At 27.7% G+C, this 24415-nt stretch overlaps 7 protein-coding genes across 7 annotated transcripts; 4 read left to right on the top strand and 3 right to left on the bottom strand.

Annotated features, from left to right (window-relative positions):
- Positions 1-1759: 1759 nt before the first annotated feature.
- On the top strand, positions 1760-3148 carry PmUG01_10019100 (G-protein coupled receptor, putative; the record flags this gene model as incomplete). Its single annotated transcript, XM_029005372.1, has 1 exon — positions 1760-3148. The coding sequence occupies one exon, from the start codon at positions 1760-1762 to the stop codon at positions 3146-3148; it is 1389 nt and encodes a 462-aa protein (XP_028861967.1).
- Positions 3149-4432: 1284 nt separating this feature from the next.
- On the bottom strand, positions 4433-10105 carry PmUG01_10019000 (WD repeat-containing protein, putative; the record flags this gene model as incomplete). Its single annotated transcript, XM_029005371.1, has 1 exon — positions 4433-10105. One exon carries the CDS (start codon positions 10103-10105, stop codon positions 4433-4435), a length of 5673 nt encoding a protein of 1890 aa, XP_028861966.1.
- A 1210-nt stretch (positions 10106-11315) lies between these two features.
- Positions 11316-12516, bottom strand: PmUG01_10018900 (RNA methyltransferase, putative; the record flags this gene model as incomplete). The annotated part of the gene is made up of 2 exons (XM_029005370.1): positions 11316-11406; positions 11537-12516. 2 exons carry the CDS (start codon positions 12514-12516, stop codon positions 11316-11318), a joined length of 1071 nt encoding a protein of 356 aa, XP_028861965.1.
- A 1067-nt stretch (positions 12517-13583) lies between these two features.
- On the top strand, positions 13584-14843 carry PmUG01_10018800 (conserved Plasmodium protein, unknown function; the record flags this gene model as incomplete). Its single annotated transcript, XM_029005369.1, has 2 exons — positions 13584-13835; positions 14700-14843. 2 exons carry the CDS (start codon positions 13584-13586, stop codon positions 14841-14843), a joined length of 396 nt encoding a protein of 131 aa, XP_028861964.1.
- Positions 14844-16695: 1852 nt separating this feature from the next.
- On the top strand, positions 16696-17595 carry IMC1g (inner membrane complex protein 1g, putative; the record flags this gene model as incomplete). The annotated part of the gene is made up of 1 exon (XM_029005368.1): positions 16696-17595. One exon carries the CDS (start codon positions 16696-16698, stop codon positions 17593-17595), a length of 900 nt encoding a protein of 299 aa, XP_028861963.1.
- A 1840-nt stretch (positions 17596-19435) lies between these two features.
- On the top strand, positions 19436-21532 carry PmUG01_10018600 (NIMA related kinase 2, putative; the record flags this gene model as incomplete). Its single annotated transcript, XM_029005366.1, has 8 exons — positions 19436-19536; positions 19740-19812; positions 20018-20114; positions 20219-20353; positions 20566-20708; positions 20948-21082; positions 21187-21306; positions 21479-21532. The coding sequence occupies 8 exons, from the start codon at positions 19436-19438 to the stop codon at positions 21530-21532; spliced, it is 858 nt and encodes a 285-aa protein (XP_028861962.1).
- Positions 21533-21696: 164 nt separating this feature from the next.
- Positions 21697-23697, bottom strand: PmUG01_10018500 (RAP protein, putative; the record flags this gene model as incomplete). The annotated part of the gene is made up of 1 exon (XM_029005365.1): positions 21697-23697. One exon carries the CDS (start codon positions 23695-23697, stop codon positions 21697-21699), a length of 2001 nt encoding a protein of 666 aa, XP_028861961.1.
- Positions 23698-24415: the final 718 nt, after the last annotated feature.

Below are 24415 nucleotides of genomic sequence, written 5' to 3'. Positions count from 1 at the left end.
TAAATATAAACACATAAGCTCCAATGTCCTACATACATATACACGTCTATCGCTATCTCCTTCTCTGTGGCTTAGCTAAAGTTGAATGCATTAACTGATCAGTGGTGTACCAAAATGTAGTAAAAAAAATAAGCGTTAAAAGCTCGTGTTAAACAAATATTAGAATTAAATTAGTGTGTTCATTGGTATGTACAGTTATATCTATATCTATATCTATCTATCTATATATCTATATATATATATATATATATATATATATATATATATATATATATATATATGTATTCATTTGTGCATATTCAATTACTCATTTATTGTACCAAAATTTTGTAAAATTAAAGTGCCAGCGATAAATAATGTTGTAAGGGTGGATAGAAATTAGAACTACATTAAACGAGGTAATAATGGATAAACACAGGCGGTGTTAAAAAAGAAGTAAAAGAATAAAATTATTAATAAAAATTTTTTTGAACTCAAATTTTAAGTGAAATTAAATGGAAAGATCATTCATCACTACTATAATACATGTAAGCTAAAATAATGGAGTAACTAATAAAATTTTAATTTGTCAAGTTTAATTTATGTATATATATGTATGTATATGTATTTTTTTTTTTATGTATTTCGGAATTACAACATCAGTAATACTAAATAAAAAAAAAAAAAAAAAATTAAATTATATTAAATTAAATTATATAGTAATGTATTAAATTAAACAGTGCGTTATTTCACCATAAAAGATATCCAAAAATGTGGAGAAAAAAAGTGCATGTTTGAATGTATTATATACAGTGCCACTTGTTAATGAATTGTTTAAAAGAAAAAGGGTGTATCCTCAGGCATTTCCCTTTTTTATAATAACCTTTTTCATTTTAATGAATGTTTTTTTTTTTTTTCTTCTTCTTTTTTATAGTGTGAATGATAAAATAAAGACGTATGATGTAAAGAAGCCTATGAAATAACATCAATTTTATTGTAACTCGTTTTAAGTTTTCATAATTCCGTATTCAGCTACTGTTTTTAAAAACAGTTTTTCATATATGTTGAAACGGGGAGGTGTTAATTCACCAATTTAGCTATTCTTTTTTTTTTGCAATTTGTAACCGATATTTTTCCCCACTTACGCTTGAAAATATATATATATACATATATATTATGCATGTACATATACACATATTATGCATGCTCGTGTGTATGCATTTATGCACGCATTAATAATTCATTCATATTTGCATATTCCGGCTTGTACTCGGCAAAAATCTCTTAAATTTTTGTATAACTTAACGGATTAGTGAAGAACATAAGCATTTAATTGCTATGAAATTTTGAAGAAATTAAGGCTCCAAAATTTCTCCAATAAAGAGAAATTATTTTGCACCTTTTTTTTTTCTTTTTTTTTCCCATATTTAATATTTACATATAATGTAAGAGGCAATAATTTCTGCTGAAAGAGCGCTTTTTTAAAAAAAAAAAAAAAAAAAAAAAAAATGTTCAATCACTGAATATACATACATTAATTGTACAAGCATTGAACATACATACGTTAAATATCCTTTCATTAAGGATACTCCTTGTGCGTTATTTTGTGTAGTAGGAAGAGTGTGCGCTTGTAATTTCGCATTGTAGGAGAGCGCACTCTCTCTCTATATATATATATATATGTACATATGTATATATATGCATGTGTGTGTATACATGAGTATTTACGTCAAGTCGTGTATATCTGCCTCTTACAATTTGATGGTAACATTTCCAAGGAATGATGGAGGGGAATAACAGATACATTTCGAAGGGGTACTTGGAAGAGTTTGAAGAAAATGACAACAATGTCGTTTTGATAAAAAAGAAAATAAATGAGTACTCTTCGAAATTAAATAATGAATTAAAAGAACATAGAAGTCAGTCTATATATTGCGGAATAGGAGGAATATTATATATGGACCTTTTATTATATGAGTGTAATGAAAATATTACATATTTAGAGTTGGGTTATAATATAATAAAAAGTATACATAAATATAAGGGGAAAAATGCCATATCATTTCTTGAAGGAGATATAGGTATATATAGTTTGTCAAGTGTAGTACATTACTATTTAGAAAATGAAACAAGTGTTAACAATAATATAGAGTTATTAGTTAATCATATGATAGACAATAAGGAAGAGTTAACATCAGTTAATAGTGAATGTGAATTGTTGTATGGGAAATGTGGATATATATATTCTTTTTTATTTTGTAAAAATATATGGATGAATTCTAAATATAAAAATACGATATTAATAAATTTATATAGAATTATGAATTCTATATTTGATTATGGCTTATTAAATGGCAATACTATGTTTCCTATTACTTCTCTTAGTTTGTATTTCGAATGGCATGAACAAATATATTTAGGAGCTGCACATGGGTATGCTGGAATATTTTTTGTATTATTTAAACTAATTTTATTTTTTAGTAATAATTTGAAAGATTTATGTACAGCCATAATAATACAGCAGAATGACAAAAAAAAATATATATATAACAATATAGATGAAAATGAATTTGAGAATAGTAAAAATCATGTGGTGGAAAAATTAAATGAATATATACAATTGATATATAAAGTAACTGACGAAATACTTACCCATTATATATCAAAAGAGTATAATATTTATTCATCCATAAAAAAGGATAAGAACAAAAAAAAAAACGATACGTTAATTCAGTGGTGTCATGGAAATGTAGGTTTTATAATTCTACTAATTGAATTGCTAAAATATAATTATGTACCAACTTTTTTTTGTAATAAATATAATAAACAATTTATTGAAAGAATGGGTTTACTCCTTTGGGAGCGTGGATTATTATATAAAGGATTTGGGTTATGTCATGGCATATCAGGAAATGGCATGATTTTTCTTTACCTATATAATTATACAAATGATAAGCACTGGTATATTAAAGCCTTAAAATATGCTCTTTTTTCAATAAAATATTTTGACAAATTTTATACTGTACCCGATAGACCTGATTCTCTATTTGAGGGATATGCAGCTTTGGTGGTTTTCCTCATTTTCCTTTTGAAACCCCATTTAACGTATTTTCCAGGGTATGACATTCCCTCGGATTTTCCTTCCCCCAAGGGCGTAAGCAGCCGTTGACGAGTATAGCATTGCGCGGTATTGCTCAGTATTATGCAGTATTATGCAGTATTACAGATATCCTCCGGGTACATTAAATTACCCGCGCACACTCACGTGCATCCTCTATAAAAAGAGTACACCCCCGCACCCTATCCCCCGTTCATTTTGCTAGACAAAACTTTTTACAGATGCCAATCTATTATCAATTTTTCTCAAAAAAAAAAATAAATAAATAAATATACATATATATATATATATATATATATATATATATATATATATATATATATATATATATATATATATATATACATGATGCATATATCGCCCCTCTTGAACTAACATTGTGCTGCATCGCACTAATGGCATCAAAATGGGAGGAAGAGCCAAAAATTAAAATGTTAATGGTAGTTGAATAAAGTTTCAGGAGGTTATCAAGTACGAAGGGGGGATTAACTCCCTATTACACAAGACAAGCAGTTAAGAGGGACATCCTTCCAGTTGTTACTACTGTTGCTACTGTTACTACTGTTCTTTCTATTTTTTTTTTTTTTTTTTTAAATAAGAAAAAAACATCTGAATAGTGCGGATTTATCCTTGTTTTGAATCCCATTTTTTACCTTTATTTTTAAAACGCTTCTGCAATTTGTTCATGCTCGTACTGTTAATAAATGCTTTGCCTTATAATGAAAAAACTGCGCAAGCACACACGCACTGCTTACCATTTATGTTATATTAAGAAAGCAGAAAGTCCGAAACACGTATTTCAGAATGTACCGCCCGTGCACTATATGTATATATATAAAAAAAAGAAAATTTTAAAAATTTCCTAATTAGCGATATTACTGAATTGAAAAATGTGTATAAGGGGCTTTCAAAAAATAAACTTTGTTAGGGTGTAAAATTTTGTACACGAAAATAAGCGTACACATGTGTTACACTAGATCAGATGGACATCAGTCGCACAGGAGGTAAAAAGGGATTGATATGCAAATACGCACCTTCCCATGGATCCCATCACATATGTTCATATGTACATGTGTACATAAGTATATGTAAGTATATATATATGTATGTGCATATTTCACAACGAACAGTTTAAATGATAAAACAGTGACAGCAAATTTCGTTCCCCTCAAATGGTTACTAAACATTGCACTTGAAAATTGAGCACTTCATGAACAGCAAGAACTAGTACTACAACAATGACAAAAAAAAAAAAAAAAAAAAATATAGCTATACATTGTGCGAAACGTGTTAAAAAGATTACATTACTGCATACAGTAATGTCAATACGGCCTGCTACTTAACATTTTTTAAATAGAAGAGCTCTAAACTTCCATTCGTCCCTGCAACGGACAAATACACGTTAAAATAAAGGGATCTTTTTCTTTTAAAAATACCATCTATAAAGTCATTCTTTGTTTTTTGAATAACTTGAGTATCCTGCACACAGTTACTCTTTGTAAAATGTTGCATTTTTTCTTTCTTTTTAATTACAAAAGCGTTTAAACAAGAAACATCATACACGGCTATTTTTACCTGCTTCCTTTTCTGTATTACGATGTTTTTATAACTACTTTTACATCTATATTTGCATCTATTTTTATTTCTATTATCACGTTCATTTAGGCGCTTATTTTTGCCCATATGTTCGCCCTTAGTTTTTCCCCAATTTTCCTCTCTTTTGATTTCCCACACGTAAATATACTGATCCCACGATACGCTTAGCAAAAAATTAGAGAAAAGAACCATGGATCTAATAGAAGACAAATGTGCGTTAGAAAAGTTTGTGTTTTGCATCATTATAAGTGTAATGTTGCTCTGACCACAGTCATGACTCGTATTATTTGTATTGCACACAATATTCATAACTAGTATATTTATTGACTGATCATCCCCGCAGCTAAAAATCTGTAGCAAATTTTTTTTTTTTTTTTTTTTAACACATATATGATTTATACCACTTTGGTGAATCTGTACAATTTTCAACAAGGATAAATTTGTCATAACATGATAAAAGTTTACTTTGCCATTATTTAGACCGCAACATAGTATATTTTGTGCATATTGATCTTTTATTTTTTTCTTATACACAAAGTAATGATAGCTTAGCTCCCTTAGGGGACCAGGGGAGCTTTTGCTTTCTGTCTGTTCTTCTTTCTTTGCCTCAGTTAGCGTAATCAATTTTTCAGTTTCATTTCCTCCCTGTCCTAAATTCTCTTTTGCTAGAATGGGAAACTCATCAGGAAAGCTTCCAGTCCACCTCATCGGTAGATGGTTAAGTCCTTCATTAATCACTAATTCATCCTCTACATTATAGTATCTATTTTTAATTTTTTCAAAAGAAGCATCTGAATCTAACGCTTTGAAGTAACCATTTGTTGATGTTTTGAAGGAGAAGCTACCCTCCAGTTGTTCATTCAATTTATCATTACAAGAATATAATGACTCAATGTTCATATAAATGTGGCTTAAATTTATACAAAGAATCGTGCTTCTTAGATTATAAGAAGCAACTAAGTAAGCAGGTTTTAAAATTTTCGAAATAACAATATTTTTATGTATTGCAAGTTGATATACTGCTGAATAATGAATTATATAACCAATAGAGGTACCAATAAATAGGTGTACAACAATAATATATTTATTTGTAATATTCGAGAGTATTTTATATATCCCTTGAACACATAAAAATCTAGTATTATTAGTTAAGAAGAGCTTAGTTTTTAATTTTTCTAAATGGTATATAACTGGAACGTTCTTAATATCAGTGAACATGTAAAATACATGAACCGAGTTCTTTGCCCCTACACTGACTATAAATTTTAATTTTTTAGAATAATAAAAAGGGTTTTTCAAAAAACATATATAAAAAATTGGCTCGTTGTGATTATAAATATTTTGGATAACTGCCATTTTATGATTCAGAACAGTAATTCCGTTTCTGTTCTTTTCTCTCTCACTTTTTGTTTCTTTCCTATGTGACAATTTCGTCTGACAGTTTCTCTTCCCAACCATAGCTGGGAGAACTTTGGAGTGGGGTATTCCCTCCTTTCCTTTTATACTATTGGAAGTACTTTGGTGGGTACTACCCCTTCCATTCGAGGGTGTGGATACCCCGGGCGCAACAATCGGAGGACCTCTATCAATCTGCGCATTTCCGTCTCCAAAATGGTTAGAAGCCTGTACAATGTTAGACATATTCGTAATTTTTCTGCTTAGCTGGATGACCTTTATCATACCGTCCTCTGAACATGTGCATAAATAATTTTTGTTCATCCACAAAACGTAGGAAACATTTTTAACATGAAAGCCTGAGTTCATATATATTTGTTCATACGGTACAATGGTATTTGTAGTGCTATTTAATTTTTTAAAATGCATATATATATTTTTTTCCTTACAAAAACAAAGTGAAAATGTTTTAATAAAATTAGAGTCAGGCTTCATGAAAATACTGAGTGGTCTCCTAAAACCACCACAATAGACTGATAAATATTCTGTTTTGTTTTTTAAATCGTAGAGAACAAACTTTTTTTCCTTAAAACAGCAGATATAAATATTGTGTAAATTTTCTTTTTCATTGGAATAATAATGATTATTATCTTGCGTAATTATGTTTACATCACTACCAATGGTATTATTTTTACTAAAAATGGATCTACCCCTGTTATTAGGATAGTCCTCCTTTTTATTGACATCATTGTTTTTAACTTGTTGTATGAAATTTTTTCTCTGTATAATACCCTCTGCATGTACATACAATGGGAGTAATTTATATATAGATGAGTAGTACGACATTTTAATTGTACATAATTTATATAAAGTATATACATGATTGGTATCCTTATATAACTGATATTTGACTATGTGCCCATTTTGTCCACAGGAGTATATATATCCATCAATAATTTTTATGTCAAATACTTTTCTATTACTATGTACTCGTAATTTATCTTTACTTTTTACTATCGATTTTTGAAAATTGTAAACAACTTCATTTAATTTTATCAAAATGGGGATAGTTATGTAGAGGACAAATATACAGCCATATTCATCTCCAATAAATAGTAAAATACCAATTTTTTTTTTTTTTTGCCTCATCACATAATTAACTGATATGATTTTCGACTTTTTATTCTTAACATCTATATAAGTATATACAACATTGCTTATCCTTATGTCTCCCTTCGTATCCTCGACGCTGAATAGTTTTACACTTCCCGTGTGGTCGAAATTACACAGGATAAAATTGTGCACTGGGGAATGAGGCTCACTTGGAAGAGCACCAAGTTGGTCGCCTTTACAACTAGGGTGGTCTCTATTGCTAGGATCTGCGCTATGACCTGGGTCCCATTCTCTTTCGTGGTTATACACAACTTGACGAAACATGTCCTCAGAGGGGATGTTCCCACTACTACCGCTGATGCTACTACCACTGATGCTACTACCATTGGAGCTACTACTACCAGTACGACACGAGGTTCGATCCGAGTTATCCTTCTTTACGGACGCGTACAAAACATACTCTACATTTTTGTACCTCCTTGGGAAGCATAATTTGTCTAGACTTACAGAAGGTAGTGGTATCAAACACATTTCACTTATACGATGTGAAAAACATTTAAAATAAGCTAATTTTTCTCTTCTTTCTCCTTTAGCTAACTTAGATTCATTCTCTTCCAATTTTTCATTTTTTTTTAAGAAAATAAAACAACAAAAACCGTTACTAAAACCCAAGCAAATGTAATTTAACCCGTAAAATGTTAAACAGGTTAGTAAATAATTTTTTTTTTTTTCTTCATATATTAATTGTACACTTACTTTCTTCTTATTTTTTGCTTTTAAAATATATAGACACCCAAAATTGGAACTAATGAGTATGTCATAAATATTTATATGATAAATTGACCTGATCCAATCATTATTTTTTTTCAAAATTTCATTAAAATCGTCAATTTGGAAACTCAAAAGATCTTCTCGTGAATTTACATTTTTAGCCTCTGTATTGTAGTAGTACTTGCTATTCACATTTTGAAAAAAAGGACAAATGGTGTCACCTAAACGTTTTTCATTTTTCTGGATTTCATGTGCAGGCAAATGGGCAATCATATTTCCCCATTCGCAGTTGATTCGTACGCCTGTTTTGGTGCCTACGTCTGCACCTACGTCTTCACCTATATCTACACCTACGTCTTCACCTACGTCTTCACCTACTTCTAAACCTACGTCTGCACCTACGTCTTCACCTACGTCTTCACCTACTTCTAAACCTACGTCTGCACCTACGTCTTCACCTAAGTCTTCACCTACTTCTAAACCTACGTCTGCACCTACTTCTTCACCTACTTCTACACCTACGTCAACACCTATATCTACACCTACGTCTTCACCTACGTCTTCACCTACTTCTAAACCTACGTCTGCACCTACGTCTTCACCTAAGTCTTCACCTACTTCTAAACCTACGTCTGCACCTACGTCTTCACCTACGTCTGCACCTACTTCTGCACCTACGTCTGCACCTACGTCTGCACCTACTTCTGCACCTACGTCTGCATCTACTTCTGCACCTACGTCTGCACCTACTTCTGCACCTACGTCTGCATCTACTTCTGCACCTACGTCTGCACCTACTTCTGTACCTACTTCTCCATTCAACCGCTCCGCGAGCATATTCGCCTGACTCATTTCTCTTGGATCCATTTTTAGATCATTTAGAATATATGTCGCCATTGATCTTATATGCACGGTACCATTGTCCGTGCCGGATATGATCAAGCCCAGCTTTTCATGGAAGCATATACATCTAACTGTGCTTCCATTATCATTACAAAATTTTAAGTATCCTTTTAAATGTTTTTTGCTGTACACATGACAAGATGAATCTTCACTACACGTTATAAAAAATGTTTTTCTGTTTAATGTACCCATGTCAAGATCCCATATCCTGGCACCATGTCCTCCTAATATTTTGTAATTCTGATAGTAAGGCAGAAGAAATTTTTTTTTTTTTTTCTTTTTTGTAATGTTTGGAGTGAGTTTTCTTTTAAGGGAATATATTTCCTTTTGACTATTTTGTTCTTCTCTTATTTTCTTCCTTTTTTTATGTCCTTTTTCTTTCCTCGCCCTAAGCCAAATTCTGCCCTCTCTGTCGTCAGATACGGACCCTATGTACTTGCCTTTTCTAAAAAACTTTACCTTAAATATGATTCCCCTATGGCCGCTTAATTCTTGAATACATTTTAATGAAACGTTTTCTTTCTTCTCCTTACGCTCGTGCGTCTTCTGCTTCTGCGTTTTCTTCTCATTCTTATCCCATAATTGCACTATTTTATTTTTTTTTATTTTGAAGCTCCATAACAGTATTTTGTTGAAAGGGGTACCACCAGCCACGTCAATTCTATAGACACTTCTGTTTGCTTTTATATATATATCGGCACTATATAGCAAATGTATGCCCTTAAATTTATATTTGCACAGGCTGATACCTTTGTATATGTTCACGAGTAGAACACTTCCATTACTGAGGCAAAGAACGATAGCACTTTGTTTACTGTTACGCAGGTTTGGTTTGTTTCCTCCATTCAGTCTTCTCCTCTTATCGTATAGTGGGAACCCACAGCTTTCCTTATCACATTGCAGAAATCGAACTGTTAATATCCATTTATTTGTACAATATTTTGATAGTAATTTTAGGTGGCATTTGTTAATATGTACAACAGTTAAAATGTAGAAATAAATTTTATGTACTCCATGTGCTACTAATATGCCTTTGTTTTCATATATCCTTTTGTAAACCAAGCCATATATATTACTGCTCGATGAAACAACATATTCTAGTAGTATATTTGTAGTTATCACATTTACTATTTTTATGACATTTCCAAATGAAATTCCTATTAAATAATTTTCAAGAACGCATATTGCTTTAATACCATGATTGACGCATATTCTTTTACACTCAATCATTTCTTTTTTCCCTCTTTTTTTTTGTTCTTTTTACCTTATCTTTATTCTTCAATTTTTTTTTTTTTTTTTTTTATGTTTATCTATGATCCTTTTATCGTTTTATGACTCAATATTTTGCCTCATTACTTCATATGAATATAACCCTGTGCATTTTTATACTTTGTAATATTTTTTTCACTCATTTTTTTATCCGTATTTTATTTTATTTTATTATTTTTTTTTTTTTTAAATTACCTGTACCCATTAAAAGGTTAGCTGCAGCAATAGTGAGGGTACATTCACACCCTCACCGAGGAATATATGAATAACTACTTTTTTTTTAATACATTTGTTCATATAAACAATCTTACGAAAAATTGAAAATTAATCAGCTCCCAGATTAATACAAACATGAATAATTATATGTACTTGCATGTATATATATATATATATATATATATATATATATATATATATATTATACATATATATGATTCCCATACAACATGTTCATGTATAGATACCCGTTTAGCTAACGAATCAACTGTTTTTTATGGTGGATATGATGGCTATAATTATATAATTGCTCATAAATCTGATGGTAGACTACTCTAAAGACTAACAAACTGAGGGGAAAATTACGTCACTATACTTTTATGTCAGCAGGTATTAAAGTATAGTATGGCCCTTATGTTTATCGAAAATGTACAAGCAAGTTTTTGTAGTCCATCAGGGTGCTCAATGATTTGTTCATTTTTTAATTAATTTTACATTACGTTGGATTATTTTGGATCATTCTACGTTATTTTATCTATTATATATTTTTTGTTTTGTTCACCCCTGTGTATGTATATTTTTCAAATACATTCAGTTCATTTAAAATAAGTTGTAAACATAAAAAAAAAAAAAAATAATAATAAAAATGAAAGATGTATATATATATGTACAGAATTTTTTAGCTTTTTTTTTTTTTTTTTTTTTTTTTTTTTTTTTGTTGGCTAATAATGTAATATATTTTTTTGTATAAAATGGCAGGAAAAGAAGGGAAGATGTTTAAAATGGGTTTAAACGATGGATGGGTGTTATTTTTGAAAAACATTTTTATATTTTTAATGTACGCACAACTACAGAAAATTGGTGGTATCAGAACATGTTCAACTATCATCTATGTGTACATCTTGCTAACTTTTATCCTTAAGTGCTGGTAGCAACTGAATATGCGATAGACTCGTTACAACATATTTTTGAGGTAATGAATAAAAATACTTGCAGCTACGGATACGTTTAAGGAGTTGGTCATTTCGTGCATAGGTAAACTAATCCTGCAAAAGGGATAAGAGAGTGTTAAATTGGAAAAAGGGGTTGCAAGAAAAATGTGAGATAAAATGAGCTAAAAATGGGCGAAAAATATAGGCGCAGATGAGCACACTTCTTGCATTCATGTAATATTACGGCTTTGCAAAGCTTAAGATGTCCGCGTGAGGGCCAGTCGATTCGTTTCCAAGTATAAGACATACGCCATTGTGCTTCGATTCTTTCAAAATATTAGTGAGGTTAATACCACTTGTATGTGCTACAATAGGTAGGAGCTTATGTTGGGTACAAATATTTTCTAATTCTTCATAAGAGCCAAATATATAAGGAATATGAAAATGTGATCCTCTTGTTACTTCAATTACTTTATGGTTAAATGGATCTACTGTATTATGAACATAAAAGAAAAAATCAACATTCATAGAATAGGCAGTGCTTAATATTTTCCCTAAATTATATGCATATCTAATTCTATCAAATGCAAGCAAAAATTTTATATTTTCAAATTTTTTAAGATTATTTGGTGGTATTTTTATTATAGCTATAGAATCGTTGTTTTTTTCTTTTTTAACGTTTGGTGAATCATGAAAAATATACTTTAATATGTCATCATTTGCATAATACAATTTTTTGCATTTATTTTTAAAATGATGTAAGAATGTTTTACTATTCGACAGAATTGCTTCAAATATAAGGGAATTGTTATTATTCGATAAATGTACAATTGTTTCTGAATCTTTTACAAAAAATGCATTCATTTTTTTTCGAAAATTGCTTTTTTTTCTTAATCTTATGATATATTTCATCATTTTAGACCTTTTGGAAATACTCAAATATTCTTTATATAGTACACATTCAGAATTATTGCACATTTTGTGTTTTTCCTTTTCTTCGCTAGCTAATTTGTTTTTTTCTTGTTTGTTCAGGTTTATCCAGTGAGGTGTGAAATTGTCATTATATAATGTATTTGCATTATTACTTTGGTTAACCGAAAAAGAATTTTTTTCCTTAAAGTTAACTAAATTTGCATCCTTACTTAAGAGTGTACATATGCGTCTTTTAAAAGCAAAACAGGTTTCTATACAAATATATTTATCTGTTACATATCGCCTTATCATATTAGTTAAAAGAAACATGTTCACAATTTCATATGATGTCAGGAATGTATTATTTCTCAGTTACACCATTGTATATTTTTTTGTAGTTCTTTACTATTATACGCAGTAAGATATGCAACTCCACGAGTTTGTCATATATCCCTTTATCGAATTTTAATTTGTAGCAAGGAAAAAAAAGAACGGTCTTAACATTGCTGTTCGGTTAATAATCCTGGCCCACTAAAAAGAATCAAATTCGGGAAAAATGGGAATAAAAAAGGAAAACAACAAGTTTAAAATCGTTAAAAACTGTTAAAATTTGTTAAAAACTGTTAAAATTTGTTAAAAACTGTTAAAATTTGTTATAAACTGTTAAAATATGTTAACATATGTTAAAATATGTTAAAATATGTTAAAATATGTTAAAATATGTTAAAATATGTTAAAATTTATTAAAAGGAACATTCACAATATTTTAAAAAAATATTCATTTTTGTCGGCATTACAATGGCGTCCAAACAAAATGTCTTGCGTACCATCATAAGAATTACGCCTTTGAAAGAAAAGTATACCATACAGAGTTATGATAGAAAATAAAAAAAAAAAAAAAAAAGCATAGATAACAAGCGCTTCAAAATATTTAGGTGTAATAACATTCCTATGCTATTATATTACATTTATTACGAATGAGGAAAAAAGATTAAAATTATATATATAAAATAATTGCTATTTGTGGAGAAAGGAGTCTCATAGGCCCAAATTGCTAATGTTATGTTGCGAACAAAATATTATAAAATTAAAAAAGGAATTATAAAAAAAAAAAAAATTATAACAAATCGTAACTTAAAAATGTTGGATTTGTGTTAGTATTTTATTTTATTTTATTTTTTATCAATTATTCTGTAACATAATTTTTCGAAAGTAAATTTTCTTTAAATTACTACAAATTTCTTTTCTTGTATTTTCACAGAATTTAAAAATATTCAATTTTCCCCCACCTTTTCACTGTAACAGAAAATGTAAGATATATGAAGAAATAAAATACATAATGGAATAATTCCATTTTACACATTTTGGTTTTTCAAGAAATGTCACTTCTTAAGCTTCTACTCCTTTTAGTAATCAGCCTAAAACACTTGTTAACATTTAAATTAAATACTACATTACCAAGTTTCTTTTTAAATACGTCCACAATTGTGCAAAACAGTTGTAATAATAATATCTGTAAAAATAAAAGGAGTTTTTCTTTATATGCTGTACCGAAGAAGAAAAGCTCACACAGAAGAACAAGAAGAAGAAAAGTAGCATGGATGAAAAAAAATCCAGCAAAATTGTACAGAGTAAGTATTTTTTTACAATAATTTTTCATTCAAATTGAATGTAATATATATATATATATATATATATATATATATATATATATATATATATATATATAGAAAAATATTAACTATATACTTTTAATGAATAAAAATGAATAATTCCCCATAAGCACTATTTTAAAATCTGAATAACTGTTAACTAATTTATTTTCCTGTGCTTTAGAAAAATTATTATAAACATCAGTTTTTATATTTATCATTTAAAAGCAGTTATTTCTAAAATTCTGAGGCATAAAATTTTGAATAGACCAAAATTATGTTGTATATATTAATATATGACTGAAATACGCTTAAACGGACTTTATTATTACCTTTTTTAAAGGAGGAAAACAGTGAACTATATATTGAAATTATCATTTATTTTATTATATTACAGGGAATTTCTTAGCAAGAATTTATATTCTAAATCGCATGCAAACAGTTATTTAATATATAATAAATATTCTAAATGCATTTTTTATAATACTTATTACTTTTATGTTTTTTTTTATAACTATATGCATGTACTGACGGATAAGTGATTGTCTTACACATTGGCAAAATACGAAATGATGAATAAAATTAAAAAAAATTTATCTCTATGAAATATAATACACAACTTATATTATTATTGTATATTACAGTATTAATTAGAATAATAATTTAAATGGATAGGTTTCATCTGTTTTTATATTAATGTTTATGCAAGGGTTATATAGAACCATAGTTTTTAAGGCATAGAGGAACTTCGCTACATTTTTGCAAAGTTCTTGTAACATTTTACTTCCATTTTTTTCTATATTTTACTTCATTTTTATTTTTTTTAATTTTTTGCGCTTTCAGACGAGTTCCTATGATATGGACGAAATAATGCGGTATACTGACAGAAAACTGACAGCATATTATACGACGAGAGATAGTTGGCTACATCTGCCATCAACAACCCTAATAAATGATTTTTTTTTATTTAGAGAAATAAGGAACTAGAAAAAAAAAGATTAAAAATTAAAATAAAAAGGAATGCAGAGTACCATTATTTCAAATTCAGTGTATACACATAAAAGTATAGGTATACATTTATGTAAATATGTATAATATATATATATATATATATATATATATATATATATATATATATATATATATATCCATTTTATGAGAAATGAGGTATTGACTTTCTTTTTTTAATTTTTTACGTTTTTCGAAAAGTGTTAATACATATGTATATGTGCGCGTCTGAACATTTTCTGAAGTGAATGAATGTGTAAAATTTAATGGAAACAAGTAAAAATTAAAAGGCACATATAGTTAAATGAAATTATAAAAAAAAAAAAAAAAAATAGAAAATATTGGAAAAACAGAAAAAATTGGAATAACAGAAAATATTGGAAAAATAGGAAAAATGTAATATATGGAAAAAAAATAAGTTACAAATATTTTATAACCTGTACATGCGATGTTTTTCCCATTTTTTCCTTTTTTTTTTTTTTTTTTTTTTTTTTATAACTCCTTATTTTTAAATAATATACATAATTTTTAAAATAGCTATTTTTGCGTGCGTTAAATTTTTTTTTTTTTTTTACAATTTTTACCTGAACAATATTATATTTAAAAAAAAGTAGTTGAACGAATGGTTGCTGATTTTGATGTGTGCGTAAATAAAGTGTTGTTTACAACATTTTTTAGAAAGTTTCTTAATTTTTCCTTTTATTTTTTTGCCTTTTTATACATTTTGAAACATTAAGCATTTAAATATTATTATAAAAATAAATAAATAAATATACATAGATATATATATATATATATATATATATATATATATATATATATATATATATATATATATATACATAATATACATAATATACATGTTGTATATATATATATATTATTATGTAACACTTAAATCAGCAATTTAAAAAAAGCTATTTGGCAACTGTTAATATTTTTTTTTTTTTTTTTTTCTTATTTGTTAATATCTTTTTCCATGAAGCAAAAAATATAACAAGTCTTCATTTTCATTTTATTAATATTTTTTGAACAATTCTACAATTTCACAAAAGGACGTTTTATATTTAAAGCATTCTAGTTTGTGTATATATATTTTTTTATTTATATTGCTTTGAATAAAAAGGAGCAACCTATTTTTCGTTATTTCTTTCTCTTTTATTACTAGGACTTAAAAAAAATATATATACATTCGTGTGTGCGTGTATAGTATTATTTTTTATTTAAATATTTATAGTAAAAAAAAAAAATAAAAATTTCTCGCAACCTTGCTTTCTATTTTTTTATTTTTTATTTTTATTTTTCCTCTTTGCCGTTCCTTTATTTTTATTTTTTTTTTTTGTGCCAATTACTGTAAAAAAATAATTCTTTGTTAGCTTAGTATTTAAGCAGTAACTATATTTTATTACAATTCCACCACCACTCCTTTATTTTCTTTTCTTTTCTTTAAAATTGTAATAGTTATACATCTTGAGATCTATATATATAAAGAACAAGATATTAAGGAATAGATGTAACTTATTATTGTACGCATAAATATTTATGTGGAATTTTTTTTTTTTTTTTTAAAACTAATTTCAATTGATTTTTAATTCAAATTAGTACCTCTAAGCTAATTTAAAACTCCATTATTATTGTGAAACCGTTTTACACTTCTAGCCTGCTACATAAAAGTTACCCGAAAAACAGCTCATATATATATACAAATATATATATGTATGTTTAAGTATGTATACGTATATATATTTATTCATATATAAGTAAACACGTCGTAGTATAAAAAAAAAAAAAAAAAATAAAGTAAGACATTTAAACAACAACGTTTGCAAAAATGTGCTCGACAAATCAAAAATTAGCCTGTTGTTCAGGGGACAACGTTTTTGAATCTAAAGAAAATGAAAATGAGCAATTCCCACAAATCGTAAATAAACAATTGCCACCAAAAGTGTTAGAGCCAATAGTTCAAAATAAGATTGTTGAAGTTCCTAAAGAGGTGTTATTAGAAAAAATTGTAGAAGTCCCTCATATAAAAACAGTTGAAAGGATAGTAGAACAAATAAGACCCGTAATCCAGTACAAAAATGTATATAAACCAAAGACTGTATACGTGGAAAAAATAAAAAATGTTGATAGAATTATATATCAGGAAAAAATTGTTGAGGTTCCACAAATTAAAACTATTGAGAAAATCGTGGATGTACCAGTGTATGTGAACAGAGAAAGAATTATTACAGTACCTAGATATATGATTGTCGAAAAAGTTATACCTGTTTTAAAGACAAATAAAAGAGAAAGTATTGTAGAAATACCCGAAGTTAATTGCCCTAACATTGATATAAGCAAAGAAGTTGAAAGTAAAGAAGTCAAATACGCAGATCTTAAACAAAAACAAACCACAAATATTAATGAAAAAGATATTCAACTATTAAGTGAGTTAAATTTGCAAAACAGAAATTCAGATGCAACTATTCGTTTGGAACCAGATCAAGCCACAACCATGGACACTATAAATCAAGAAAATTTCTGTACAACTGTAAGCTGTAAATTCCTTCCATCATATGATAATTTTCCTAAACTTCAGTCGTCTGTATGTAAAGGATTCCCAGAAAGAGAAAAAAGGTTTTCAAGCATAAATATATACAAGTCAAAGGATACCAATTTTCCTAAAATAAGAATCTCGAAAACACCTCAGTTAATGCAGAGGAACAATTGCTACTGCACCTATGCGTAAGGTGTGCCTTAAGTACACGCGTATAAGTACGTTCATATGTATATATATATATATATTTTTTTTTGGGATATGATATAACAATAGCGCATGAAAGTTTAAGAATTCCTTTATTGCACCACTCTAAATCGTTTTTTTTTTTTTTTTTTTTTTTTTTTTCATTTCCTTCTGACCGATATAAAAAGCGTTTTTTGAAAATATATTAAATGAGCTACCCAGTAGGGTCTATAAAAAGAGAAAAAATTATATATGTGTATATATATGTATGTACTTACACATTTTCATATATGTTTACATGTAACTTGTACAAATAACAAATTAACGGAAATTTTTTAAATTGGAGCTCTTATTTTTTTCAGCAGATCTTTTGTTTTGCTTTGCTTTGCTTTAATGTGACATTCCTGATCTGCTTTGTTATGTATACGTACATATTTCCTGAGTAGGAAATATTAATTTTTTTTTTATATTTCTTGAATAATATTATTAATCCAACATATGTTTTGATAAAACTTCTAATTTTATTACTTTTAATAAGAATATATGTACTTCTATATTCATTTATACCTTTTTTTTTTTTTTTTTTTTTTTTTTTTTTTTACTTACCCGCCTTTTCTTTTATTTCTTTGCGCTATTGCACTTTCCATTTCTTTTCTTTTAATTATCCTCTTATAATCTTTTTATTATTTTTTTTTTATCATTTTATTATCATTTTATCTTTTTTTTTTTAAATAATTTCTTGCGCCTAATAAATATAATTGTCAATTTAATTTCATCCTTTTTAATTTATATGTTTGAATGTCCTTCAGTTTTTCTGTAACATAAGTCTAAATTATTTTAAAATGTGTACCACATTATTTAAGACAACTATGTAAACTTTGAATAATTCTAATACTGTTTTTCCTAATTTGTCATTTAAAAAAAACGTCAAATTCAGGGATCTTGTCTTTCAAATTTTCTCTCTATTTATATTCTATTTTTATTTATGTTCTATATTACATACATGCTATTACTGTATAAATTTTATTATTACATATATTCTACTATTATTTAAGTTTACTATTTACTTTTATATAATTTTTTGTTGTCCAAAAATTAACAAACATCTTATAACTAGCTGAATTTTAAAAAAAAAGAATAATTATTATATCTTAATATATAATATTTCAGAAAATTTTGGCAAAGAATTTACAATCATGCAAAATAGCTCGTTGAACAGACAGAATGCGGTAAATGAAACTCATAGAACAAATCTTTTTTTCGTTTTATTTTACTTTAACTCTATTTTTTATTACTGGATTCTACACAGAGTAATATAATTTATTACATGCATACTAGTACATACATGTTCATTTTGTATATGTTTTAGTGAAACTGAGGAAGTTATGGGTATACTTTTATTTTTTTATTTATTTATTTTTTATTTTATTTTTTTTTTTTTGCGTTGTTCTGTATATACATAGAATTTGCCTTTAAAATTTTTTTTTTTTTTTTTTAAATATACTTATATAAGTGTAAATGTAGTAAAAATTAAATAAGTAACGAGATTAATTCAAGTATTTGCATAGGGAAAATATATTATCAGTGAAGAAGTATAAATAAATAATCTACATTATTGTAAGAAAACTTTTGCTTAAATTTCTTTGATAGCTTTTCCATTTGGGAATGTAACATCTTTACTCAGAAGTTAAAAATAGGGAGCATTAATGGCACATATATTGTATATATGTATGGCTAAATAACTTATGAGAATAAGTAATTATTATTTTGTTGTAGATAAAGAAAAATACAACCAACAGTCGGTTAGATTAAGTGAAAAATATGAAGGAATATATTAATATACAAAATGTCTAAGCCCAAAAAAATAGGTTCTTACGAGGTTATAAAAGCAATAGGGAGGGGGTCATTCGGTATTGTTACAGCGGTTAAAGACAATAAGGGGGAAATGTATGTAGTAGTGTATGCATGTGCCTGTAATGATTACATCGAAATAATACATGTGTTTAATACGTGCATTTAGATTTTTTATTGCATTTTAGTTACTAAAGAACATAAATAATAATTTTTTTTTTTTTTTTTTTAAATAACAGCACATTTTGTAGAGTTCTTTTCATCTGATATTATTCATCATTTTTGCATATTTTTATTAGCTTCGTTGTTAAGCAGATAGATATGACATGTATGAATTATAAGGAGAAAACGAATGTCGTGAATGAACTTAAGGTTTAAGTTCAAAAAAAAAAAAAAAAAAGAAGCAGAAAATAGATAAATATGTGTCTGCGAATCAGTTACTAAATGGATAAGCAGGCGCAACTGATGATTTGTTTTATTTCGTTTGTTTGTTGTTTGTTGTTTGTTTGTTTGTTTGTTTGTTTGTTTGTTTGTTTGTTTGTTTGTTTGATTTTTTTTTTTTTTTTGATTATTTAAGACATTGGTTGAAGTGTCGGTGCACCCATTCATTGTCAGATATAAGGAAGCATTTATTGAAGGCAGTGTGTTATATGTTGCTATGGATTACTGCTCAAGTGAGTTTTTTTTTTTTTTTTTTTTTTTTTAATCCTACCATTACTTGTAAGCGTTTACAAAGGTGCTATAATAACTAACCTTTCTTACTTTTTATGAAATGAAGAAGGAGATTTGAGCAAATACATAAAAAAAAATAAGGAAATGAAAACGTTTATTCCTGAGGCAAAAATAAAAAGGTGGCTATTGCACATAATTACTGCAATAAAATTTCTACATGATAAGAAGCTTATACACAGAGGTAACTATATATATTGTGCTTGGTATAGGCGTTAAAATGAATTCGTTTCTCATATAAATTGCCAACTTTAACCTTTAATTTTAATCTTAATTTTTTTTTTTTTTTTCCGTTCACGAGCTATTAATATTAGTATTATTATTTTGCTTCTGCGTCTTTACCAGTATTTCAATTTTTGTTCACATAATATATATATTTTTTTTTTTTTTTTAAAGATCTGAAGTGCAATAATATATTTTTAGATGAACATGAAAGAGCTAAAGTTGGAGACTTCGGTTTATCGAAACTTTTAGAACAAACAGAACAAACAAGTACACTATGCGGAACAATAGGATATATGGCCCCGGAAGTTTGTAAAGTAAGTGAAATTAGGTTTACACTTTTGTTCACTTAATGTTTCGTGTCTGTCCATTTTTATACAGTTTTATTTGCTCTTTTTATTTGTACTTTTTGTTTGTACTTTCTATTTGCACCTTTTGTTTGTACTTTTTATTTGCCCTCTTTATTTGAACTTTTTATTTGCACCTTTTGTTTGTACTTTTTTTTTTTTTTTTTTTTTACGCCCTCCTATTTATTTTTTTGCAATGACTTCCCAAGAATGTAACCTACAGCTTTCCAGCCGATATATGGTCTCTTGGAGTCATATTATACGAACTTATTAGCTTAAAGCAACCGTTCAAATCGCATAACGCAAATATGTTATCGGTTGTTCAGAAAATTTGTGAGGATGAGGTATGTGAATAAATAGAACCCTTTATTCGAAAGAGAACAACAAAATGCAAAATGCGAAATGTAATATATCTCCCCTTTTTTTGTATCAAAATCTCATTCCGCAGCCAGATCCTCTTCCCTCAAATTACTCCGAAGAGCTCATAAATTTGTGCCATTGGATGTTGAAAAAAAATTACAAAGAAAGACCCACGGTATATGACTTAATTGCCACCGCTTATATGCAGGTTAACGGAGATAATCGTTTTAACAAAAAAAAAAAAAAAAAAAAAAAAAAAAATACAAGAAATAGCAAGAAAAAAAAAAAAAAGATAACATGAAAAATAGCTAGAAAAAAAAAAAAGATAACATGAAAAATAGCTAGAAAAAAAAAAAAAATTCTTTTTTTTCACCTCATAGAAGGAAGTGCATTTACTGAAAAGTGAAATACTGAACAAGAGGGAAGAATATTAATTCCTTTTGAGCACACTTCAGCTAATTTTTGTCCATTTCATGGTAAAAACAGGAGTGTGTGTCAGAAAAGAGCGCTTATATATACACTTATTTATATCTATATGGATGTACGTATGTACATACTTTTACTCGCCTGTACATGCAGACTTCTATACACACGTATGCTACTTCTCAAAATGCAGTACCTGCATAAGGTATTTTTCCCGCTGTGCTTGCGGAAAATTGTTCCACTCATAGTATGGAATATAAATTGCTGAGAAGGGAAGATTTGAAATAAGCCATTTTTTATATTTAGTATTGTAATTTTCTATCATAGTGTAGTGTACATTATTATTGCCAACTTCTTTTTGAACTAGCAAATTGTAGTGTGTCCTACCGTTAAATTCAACTGCAACATTTTTACAATAATTTTTTTTACGAATCTTCAAGAATATATCAAGTAAAATTTTTTGGTCTGTTATATGTTCATAAGTTACGTTATCATTGAAGTGCTTTTTCAAAATTTGGTAAATGCTGTACTGATTAAGATAGTAATTTGTACTCACTTTTTTGGTTTTTCTATTGTTTTTTCTCTCATATTTTTGGATATATATTTGACTTTTGTAAATATTTTTTAAATGGTTTATTTCGTGTGACAACGAGAGCAAGTCATATGAGGGGGAATTTGAACAGGTGTGATAAATATGTTTCGTGTAAAAATTTATCTTAACAAAGCCAGTTGCTTCTTCTCTTATTTTATTTACATTTTTAATAAAGCCGCTGAGCATTATATCCCAACCTAACAGCGTGTAGTAAATTTTATGTGTTAATGATTCTTTCAAATTAATTTTTTTATTTTGTCTTAAAAATTTTATATATAGTGCTATTAGCGAAAAATCAAACATTCCTATAATGGAAGAGACAAAAAAAAAGTTATAAATATTTGAATGATGTTTACTCATCCGTGTAATTATATTTAAAATGTAATATTTGCAAAAATTATAAATGTAAAAGTTATGTTCATTTAAATTTACTAATGTTAATAGTTTCAAGTAATTTTGAAATATTTCCTTTTTACAAAATTGGCAAAAAGAGAGGTTGATATTTTTTAACGTACCAATAATATGTTGGAGTACGTTAGTACTTACAATTTTTGAGTAATACATTATGTTAATAATTTTAAAAAATAATTGTACATCAACATGTTTAATGAAGCTATTTTTGTGTAGTTGTTCCACGTAATAATATAACAAGTCTAAAATGTTTTTTTCAATTATTATCCCATTTTTTGTTTTTGTATAAAAAAAAATGGCTAGTTGGCAAAAAATATCACGTTCCATTAAATCATATTTTATTGTGTTTAATATTTTGCTAATTAGTTTTATTTTGTAAACAAATATCTCATGATACTTCAAATTATATATTTCTTCATAGTAGTAAGTGATATCTAATTTGTCTTTGCCCCCTACTACGATCTCGTTCTTATTTTTTAAAATGATTGAATTATTCATATAATTGTGATTGTACGAGTATATATATATATAGTTGAGTTTAGTAAAATTTTTCCTATTATTTATTTTGAAGAAAAAATTAAGAAAATTTCCACAGTGCTTTAGTATTAAGATATAGTTATGTATTGAATACATTGGTAAGTAATTCAAAAGGCGATCTATGGATGTCTTAAAGCTAAAAACATAGCACGAGTACAAATTTAAAAGATTGTATTCTTTGCTAATTTTATTAATTGCTTTATTATTTTGAAATTCTGTCACATGGTTTACTGATGCATATTGTTCCTTATTCTTTTCGTCATTTTTTTGTTTTAATTTTATCGATTTCTTTTTAAGCGTCTGTTCATCCAGAGGGCATAAAGTACTAACTAATTCAAATATGGATAACCACTTTTGCTCATTAGCTTGCATGTTTTTTAATAGATAAGATGTTATTAGTAAGTTCCTTCGGATTTGCTCTACCTTATCTTCCTGTTCATTCTTCGTCTTAAACGAAAGCAAATGTTCATTTTTTCCCTTTTCTTCTAATATACATTTTTCTAAATAAAGAAGCACATTTTTTATCTTCTTCTCTTCGTTTTGTACTGAAATTTTTGTAGAACTACTGTACGTCCTCCTAATAGTTTTTGTAATTATTCTGCGTGTGAAATTAGGGAACGGCTTGAAGCTGAACATTTTAAAGAGCTTTTTGAGATGCTTCTTTTAGCTAAGCTGCTTATCGTTAAATTATTTTTCTTCACCCTCATCCACGTCCATTCTACTTCACTTCCACGTCTATTTTGCTTCTCATCTACGTTTATTTTGCTTCTCATCCACGTTTATTTTGCTTCTCATCCACGTTTATTTTGCTTCTCATCCACGTTTATTTTGCTTCTCATCTACGCTTATTTTGCTTCTCATCTACGCTTATTTTGCTTCTCATCTACGCTTATTTTGCTTCTCATCCTCTTCTATGCCACTTCTATATATTATATTTCAAAATTTATTTTTGTATATTTTTGCAAAGCCCTCCCCCTTTAGTGCTTTCCTTTTTCATATTCTCTTTTCCTTTTATTTGTTAATCCACATATGAATATCCTTATACATAATGGTTTATTTCATTTTTGCTGTTCCTTTATGTTTAGGTTCCCACGTTGATTTTTTCGCGTCATTCGAATTTTGTGGTACTGTCCCTCACTTCAATTTTGAGGTAATATTTTTTTTTTTCTCTTCTTTTCGTGTTTTCTCTTTCAATCATTTTTGTTTTAATTTGAATTTTTTTTTATAGTACCTTTGCTTTGTACACCATTTAAATGTATCCCCTTTTTTTTTTTTTTTTTCTTCATAATTCGTTATATTCTTAAGATTAGGCGCAATTTATTAAATCTACGCCTAAATAATTTATGTGAGGGCG

Source organism: Plasmodium malariae, assembly GCF_900090045.1.
Source record: "Plasmodium malariae genome assembly, chromosome: 10".
Lineage (NCBI taxonomy): Eukaryota > Apicomplexa > Aconoidasida > Haemosporida > Plasmodiidae > Plasmodium > Plasmodium malariae.
This window is presented reverse-complemented; position numbering and strand designations above follow the sequence as displayed.